This window comes from Pseudopipra pipra, chromosome Z (assembly GCF_036250125.1).
Source record: "Pseudopipra pipra isolate bDixPip1 chromosome Z, bDixPip1.hap1, whole genome shotgun sequence".
Lineage (NCBI taxonomy): Eukaryota > Metazoa > Chordata > Aves > Passeriformes > Pipridae > Pseudopipra > Pseudopipra pipra.
Genome location: NC_087581.1, coordinates 60,093,296 through 60,101,376, shown reverse-complemented (window position 1 = coordinate 60,101,376; position 8,081 = coordinate 60,093,296). Strand labels below are relative to the sequence as shown.

General features: G+C 43.1%; 1 protein-coding gene across 3 annotated transcripts in view; it reads right to left on the bottom strand.

The window, feature by feature from the left end:
- Positions 1-1,311: 1,311 nt before the first annotated feature.
- Positions 1,312-8,081, bottom strand: part of TRIM36 (tripartite motif containing 36) — a 36,494-nt gene continuing 29,724 nt past the window's right edge. For all 3 annotated transcript variants that reach the window (XM_064642787.1, XM_064642788.1, XM_064642786.1), the window contains one exon: positions 1,312-7,255. In XM_064642787.1, the coding sequence (XP_064498857.1) occupies positions 6,901-7,255 (355 nt within the window). In that variant the 3' untranslated portion in view covers positions 1,312-6,900. The remainder of the gene's footprint in view (positions 7,256-8,081) is intronic.

The window sequence follows — 8,081 nt, the reverse complement described above, 5'->3', positions numbered from 1 at the left end:
CCTTCAGGCCAAGTCAAAGCCTCTTCTTTCTAATTTGAGACTCCAGTGCAAACTGAAATTCCCTCTCACACAGATGCACCGTTTGTTTTTCTGAATCTCAAAATAAGCTTTCAGGAACTTGGTACTGAATAGGAGCTGAGCCAAAGACCATCTCAGCCTTCCCCTGATGGCAAGTACCCCAGAAAGCAGGAGACAGCTCTGCATTCATGTGCTGATGGGGCACTCAGAATATTCTTCAGCACAAGCCTTTTTCGAGAACTTCCTCAGCCACCCTTCTGTCTCTATAGTGGCAGTTTTATTACGCCTCAAGCAATAAACAAACCTGTCATTTATACCTTAAAATTACATACTTGAGGATGGCAGTCAAATCAAAAAGTTGCTCGTGACTCTCTGTTAAGGAGCACTGAGGCACTCATCTGCCAGCCTGATAGAGAGGCACAAGAAGTATGCTGCCTACCAGGGCCTAAGATCTGTGATGCTGCCAAGAGGGTACCCCAACCTGTCAAGACCATGGGCTACTACCCACTACTACTGTTTCATGTGGGTACAAATGGTGTTGCAGGCCAAGAAATGGCTAGGATCAAGAAAGATTACAAAGCCCCAGTGAGGCAGGTGAAAAACATCAGTGCCCTAGTCATCTTCTCATCTATACTACATCTATATACATCTATACTAGAGAAATGGGGACAGCCAGCAGTAGACACATAGTGCATTGACTGCTTTAACTGCACTAGCACAGCTCACAGGACATTGCCTGTGAATACAGCCTCCACTGCAGCTCACACAGCTGGCCTGGAGGCAGCAACCACCAGAGGCTGGAACTTTAAAACATCCTGCAAACAGCAGCATTGACAAATGCAAACACTGAATTTTTCAAAGGTATGCCAATTTAAGCACTGGTACTAATTTTCAGAACTGCAGAGTAAGGCAGGTCCGTCCAACCTGATGTTTCCTGGCAGAGCTGTTCAGGTTGGAGAGCCAAGTACCATCTGCTTCCTCTGTCAGGGAATGTGTAGGTCCCCTTGAAAATGCCCAAGAGCCAAGTTCCTTCTGGATGCACATTTTGTTTCCCCGACTGGGGAGGGAGGCTCAGGCAGCCAAGTTCCTAACATCAGCATCTCAAGTAGAAGCCTGGTACTTAGTCCAAACTAGACTCCTTAGTCCTCCTAAAATCAGAGGTACTGGTGTATGGGCAAACACAAGAAACAAAAGCAGTGCTTTCTCCCCTCAAGTAAGCTATTGTCATGTATTGCAGAAAACATTATTTCACCAAGGGTATTTCAGATGTAATAATGTGAATTACTAAGATACTGTATTTTCAGCTTTTATTAAAAAAAACACAAGACATCACTTTTACATTTCAGAATATGTTTTAAACAAGGCCTTTCTGTTAAAGCTTTAGATTATCTAAAAAGTGTTTACACGATTCACACCTGCATGAAGCTTTGCAAGTCACACCATAGTCACCAAACAGCTATATTGCACAAAGATCCACACATTATCACACTATTTTTAGCTTAGTCTACATTGTAAAGTGCTGTTTCATAGGGATAAACTTGAAAAAATAATTATCTGGATAGGCAAGTACTGCTGAACTGCATTTTTGAAAGTTTACGCTTCCATGGTAGTGGAAAAAATATCACAGCATGTTGTCAGTGCCTATTGACAGTGTGTTTTTTTATTTAATAAGCTGAAGTAAGCACCAAAGAGTATTGTCTGGAATGCATACTAAGTATTCAAGTAACACCAAAAGCCAAACCAATTTTTAAACTCAGAATGAGATAAATTCAAACAGATATATCAAAAGGTAGATAAAGGTTTAAAGTAGCGTCAGTTTCTGTTCCGTAGAGTAAGTAATTGCATAGCAGAACACATCCTAAATGAATTTAAAACTATAGTAGGAAAAAAAAAACCTTAAATTTTTAATTTCTTACTTCTGTATTCTCAACCAGTAATCCCCTTTTTTAAATCAATGAGTCTGAGACACTGTCTTCATATCTAAGATAGAGTGTTCTATTTATGAATATTTCCATAAAGTAGCAAAAGGCCTGGTGATATCGATCCAGATGCTTATAAATAATCTAAATGTGGAACTGCAGAGTGCTAACCACGAGATAAACCCTCAAATTTAGACCAATTTCTGAAACAGAGGAATCAAAAGTGAAACATTTCTCTAAGGAAGGAGATTTGGTCTGGAAACAAGAAATCAGAAAGTTCAACCCTATGATATAGCTTTAAGTCAATGTTACATTTGGTAGATGAACCAACAAATGCCAATTATACAATAGGAGAAGTCACAGCTACTGAAGTGAGAATCCCTTCTCTGGGGTCTACTTGACTGCTACACTCCAATGTCACCTACTCAACAGAGTGTATCAATATGTAAGAGTTTTCAGAGTTTGACTCGTGGTTTAATAAATATTGAAGGGTAAAAAAAGTGGGAGGAAGGAAAAGTTTTAAAAGTAGATAGACTTGCTGTGTCTCATTACAATTTTAATTTACTCCAAGACCTGGAAACAAACAAACAAACTAATGGTCATGTTTGTGTTACCTATGAAGCTACTCAGGAACATCCAGGTCTAGAAGTGATTGACGAGCTGCAGAAGGCCCTCAGAACCTTGTGACTAGGTAAACAAGCATTATCAACATTAACAAATGCAAAACAACACACCGGATGGGGAAATCCCTATGTGCAAAGCTTGTTTACAACTAACCATCAGGACTGCATGGAAAACAAGGGAGAAGAAGCTTCATCAACATCAGCTTAGTATCAACGAAAAAAGGCAAATACAATTTTAGGGCTATGGAAAGAAGGAAAACTCAAAATGTTTTCATCCCTCACAGCAACAGTATCTTATGGAGGGCTTCTTCAGTCAGCCTCAGAAGACGAGAAGAGGGCAATGGCTTCAATCCAGCAAGAGGAAAGATGAAGGAGAAGGAATGATGGAAACGAAAGGCTATGATGATAATCACGTATCACAAAAGAAATTACCTAAAGGATAACTAGTGGAGGACAACTTGCCTTTTCTCCTGCAGGAGAAAATTCCAGAAGATATCCCCTGCTTTACATCTGCTGCCTGGGACAGGAAAGTGTTTCTCACACAAGCCCACACTGAAGCTGGGGAGTGCACTTCCACAGAGCCTTACTAAGATAGAAATACTTGCAGTGAGACCCAGACAAGAAGTTGCCCTTGCTGGGCCTTTCTAGCCCCAAGTGGGCTGTCATGCTCACCTTGGAGCAGATAACATTTCTGCCAAGTTTTTCTGACAGTGGCCACCAGTCAGAGGCTTAGGAGAGAGAACACTGAGAGGGGTGGATCTGTACAGATCAGATTAGTACAACAGTTCAGACAGTAAAGCCTACAAAAGTTTTGCATTATGGCCTACATTCATTTAACTGTATTGTGATTTTCAGGTCTCATTTCACAGCTCTACAGCTGTATACATGTACTTAGTAAGCATACTTCACACACATTCATCAAGATGAAACACTATCCCCAAATTACAAAGCATATCCCCAAATTAGAAAGCATATCCCCAAATTAGAAAGCACCAAGTATTTATCAGAAACATCCTTCACTTTAGATCCTTACTTTTCCACAAGTTGACAGTGCAAGCAACCTATTCTTTTATATATAGCTTTCTATAAATAGAGGCAGTCCACCTCCATGTCCCGTAAGATCATGTAACAGATTCACCTGGAAGATAAGTCAAAACTTAAGGAAGACAAGAAAGTAATCAGGGACAGCCAACATGAGTTCACATGCCTGATTCACCTGGTGGTCTTCTGTGACGATGTGACTGCATCAGTAGATAAGGGAAGAGTGACAGAAATCATATACCTGGACTTCTCTAAGGCTTTGATAGGATCCCCCATAACATTCTTACCTCTAAACTTGAAAGATATGGGTTTGATTGGATGGACTGTTCAGTGGATAAGTAACTGGTTGGATAGCCACATCCAAAGAGTCACAGTCAATAGCTCGATGCCCAAGTGGAAATCAGTAATGAGTAGTGTCCCTCAAGGGTCTGCACTGGCACCAGTGTTCATGTGGATCTCATGAGGTTCCCCAAGACCAAGCACAAGGTCCTGCACCTGGATCCAGGTAATCCCCAGTATCAACACAGACTAAGGGATGGAGAGCAGCCCTACAGAAAGGTCTTGAGCATCCTGGTGGATGAAAATTTGGCCATGAACCAGCAATGTGTGCTTGGAGCACATAAAGTATCCTGGGCTACTGGGTGGTCATCAGGGTGATTCTCCCACTCTGTTCTACCAAGATCCCACCTGGAGTACTGCATTCAGCTCTAGGGCTCCCAGTACAGAGGAGAGACACAAAAATTGTCAGAGGGCTGGAACACCTCTCCTGTGAAGACAGGTTGAGAAAGCTGGAGTTGTTCAGCTGGGAGAAGAGAAGGCTCTGGAGAGACTTTATTACAGCCTTTCAATGTACAAAAAGGGCTTAAAAGAAAGATGGAGGAAGAGGGAGAGAGAGAGAGACTTTTTACCAAGGCCTGTAGAGACAGGACGAGGGGCAATGCTTTTAAACTAAAAGAGCTTAGATTTAGATTGGATATAAGGAAGAAATTTCTAACAATAAGGGTGCTAAGACATTGAAGAAGGTTTCCCAGAGAAGCTGTGTTTTTCCATCTGTCATAGTTTGAAATTGGCCCCCCCTGAGAGTTTGGGGGCTCAGAGGTGATTGGGTGCAAGGGTAGTGTTCCCTGGAGAGGAAATCACCATCCATGTTGTTCACTTCTGCTGAAAAATCATACATCACAGCACCGGAAGCTGCTGGCAGTGTTTCTGTTGGCGTCTGCTGCGTGTGGGTGGAGAAGGCCAGGGGGTAGCTGGGCTCCTTCTTTCCCCCTCCGGGGAAAGGGGGAGGCCTGTGGCCCCCAACTCTGCCTAGGCCAGAGTTAGAGGCAGCTTTTAGAGTGAGTGTTTGTGAGGGATGCGACTCACAGCACCTGAGGTAAGAGGAGAGAGGCAGGCTTTGCAGCCAAGCCCTCTCCCCTCTCCTTTCTGCAGTTAAGCTGTGGAGGAGGGCTTTTTTTTTTCTTTCCCTTTGCTGTAAAGTGGAGGAGAGGCTCAGCATTGAAGCTGAGCCAAGAGATGGGCCAGAGAAGGAGGCTTGGTGCTCGGGAGAAGAATCCCAGGTGAAACTGGAGATGGGCCAAGAGCTCGGGAGTTGTCCTGCCGAAGCTGACCGGGGGCAGCCGAGAACTGACTCGGAGGACGCTTGATAAGCTGAACTACACTGCAGCAGCCTACAAACCGAGATATGAGACTGAGAAAGAGAGATCACGCAGCAGACCGAGGAGAAAAGACTCAAAGCTATCTTCTTGGACTTTGTGAGGAGGAAAAACTTCCACAAACAGCTAAAGCTTGGTGAGGGGGGAGCGTTCGGGTTCCCCAAACACTCCCACAAGGGAGAGACTGGTTACTTAGTAGCCTGAAAAGGCTTCTCCTGGACTAAAGTTAAAGAGAGGGGCTTAAAAGGACTGATAGAAATGTAATATATATATATATAGTTGGCGTTAGTTTGTATAGTATTTATTTGTGTAAAATAAATGTATATACTTCCCCCTACCCCTATAGAAGCCTCTGGCCTGAAAGTTTCTCTCCGGTGTTGGGATAAATTGTGGGAAGGGGTGGGGGGAAGCCTGGAAATTGGATTTTGGATTTCTAATGTGGCTCAAACTGCCATCCCTGGAAGTGTTCAAGGTCAGGTTGGACATAGCTTTGAGCAACCTGGTCGAGTGGAAGGTGTCCCTGCTATGACATGAGCACTGGAACTAGACAGTCTTTAAAGGTCCCTTCCAAACCAAGCTATTCTGTGTTTCTACGATTCTAGGAAAACTACTGTGTGATACAGTTTTTAACATTACAGGAACTGAAAGTTGAAGGGAGACATCCTTTAAGGCAGAAATTAGGTCTCAAAACTTAATCAGTGCACTTTTAACATTCTTACTAAGAAAAACCCAAGCTGCTACTAGATTAAAAAAATTAACCTATAAGAGTGAGTATTAAAAGAAATACCTGATTCTTTTTTCAAGTTCACATATGATTACTCATGTCAATAACCCCCTTGGTTTTGCTTAAATACCAGGTACTATTATTCACAAATGCAAATACTTCCGATTTTTTACTCCAAATTCTGACTTTTAAGGTTAAATTGCACTTTATTTTAAATAGCTTATAGTAAAAGCATGGAAGAGTAAAGAAACTTACCATTATGCCACCAACTATATGACACCATGTGTCAGAACTTGAGTTTTAGCTTACAATCACATTAAAGGTATACAACATGCAATCATATTCAAGTTTACCCTCCTCTTTCCAAGTATAACTTAAATGTTCAACGCATTTCTGATTTCTCATTTCTTCCTGTTTTATATTGCATTTTTTAGAATGCTATTTTGTGCTGAAAGGCCCAACTGGTGCTCAGGGGTTAACAGGAAAACATTTGACCCCTCAGAGGCATTCAGGTAGATTTCTTAAAAGAAGAATAGCAATCACTCACTGTCAGCTTTGACTTCATTAAATACAAAACTGACTGTGTAAGGATTTAAGTTAAATAAAAGGCAGATTTCTACCCCTGAAGAGTAAGTTTTGGTTGCTAGTCCTGAAGAGCAAATTTTGGTTGCTAGTCAAACTTCTTCCCTGCTTCCCCCAGGAAAAAAATCTGTGGAGGACAGCATTGCACAGATCACAAGAAAGGCAGGAGAATTCCTTTAGTGCGGAAAGTGCCTGGACCGTTTATCTCAAAAGAACATGGGCCAGAGGCTTGTGAGCAACACGTAGGTAGAATATAATTAATCAGGACTGAAAACTAAGGTAGAATTCTTCTGCTTTCATTTTCCATCTCAGAACAGCAATGGGAAGAGATCACTGCACTAGATGTCGTCATTGTACTCCCTGTACTTTGCTGTGGTAGCTTCCTCAAGATGAATTGCAGCACCACCCATTAAAGCAAATGCCGGGTACATTATGCCAGAGCAATCCACCTCGCACTCATAAAGGCATTTCATACGGCCTGCATCATAAAACCCTACCCTGCCTCTGTCACAGTCAAGGCAAATGCCCAAGCATGACGGCAGGGGAAGGACTCTGCTTGCTGGATCCTTGAGAGCAGCAGGTGTAGTGGGGATAAAGAACTTCTTCATGCCTAAAGTGACCAGTGTGCAAGGCTGTGATGAGTCAAAGAAGGTATCTTCACTCCCACTGTCATGACCACTGTCTTGCTCGTATCTGGAACAGAAAAACAACCATGTGCATTTGTAAAATTCTGAAGCGATGTGAAATGGAGAAAACATGTTTGTAAGAAAGGAAACACCACACGATCACCCACAAAAACCTCAAAGAATATCAGAGAATCATAGAATACCCTGAGTTTGAAGGGACCCACAAGGATCATCAAAGTCTGACTCCTGGCCCTGCCCAGGACAACCCCAATAATCAAATCACGTGCCTGAGAGCATTGTGCAAACACTTGTTGAACTCTGTCAGGCTTGGTGCTGTGACCACTTCCCTGGGGAGCCTGTTCCAGTGCCTGACCACCCTCTGGGTGAAAAACCTTATCCTAATATCCAGCCTAAACCTCCCAACACAGCATTATGCCGTTCCCTTGGGTGCTGTCGCTGGTAACCAGGAAGAAAAGATTTGTACCTGTCCCTCCGCTTCCCCTCAGTTCCCTGTTCCCCAGGCTGAACAAGCCAAATGACCTCAGACACTCCTCATACAGCTTCACTTCTAGACTCTTCAACATCATCATAGCCCTCCTTTGGATGCTAACAGCTTAATGTCTTTTTTGTATTATGGTGCCCAAAACTGCACACAGGACTCGAGGTGACACCACACCAGTGCAGAGCAGAGAGGGACAATCCTGTCCCTTAACCAGTTGGCAATGCTTTGCCTGATGTCCCTCACGACATGGATGGCCCTCCTGGTTGCCAGGGCACTGCTGACTCATATTCAACTTGTTGTTGATCAGGACCCCCAGGTCCCTTTCCATGGCACTGCTTTCCAGCATCTCATTCCCCAGTCTGTCCATGTATCCAGGGTTCCCCCATCCCAG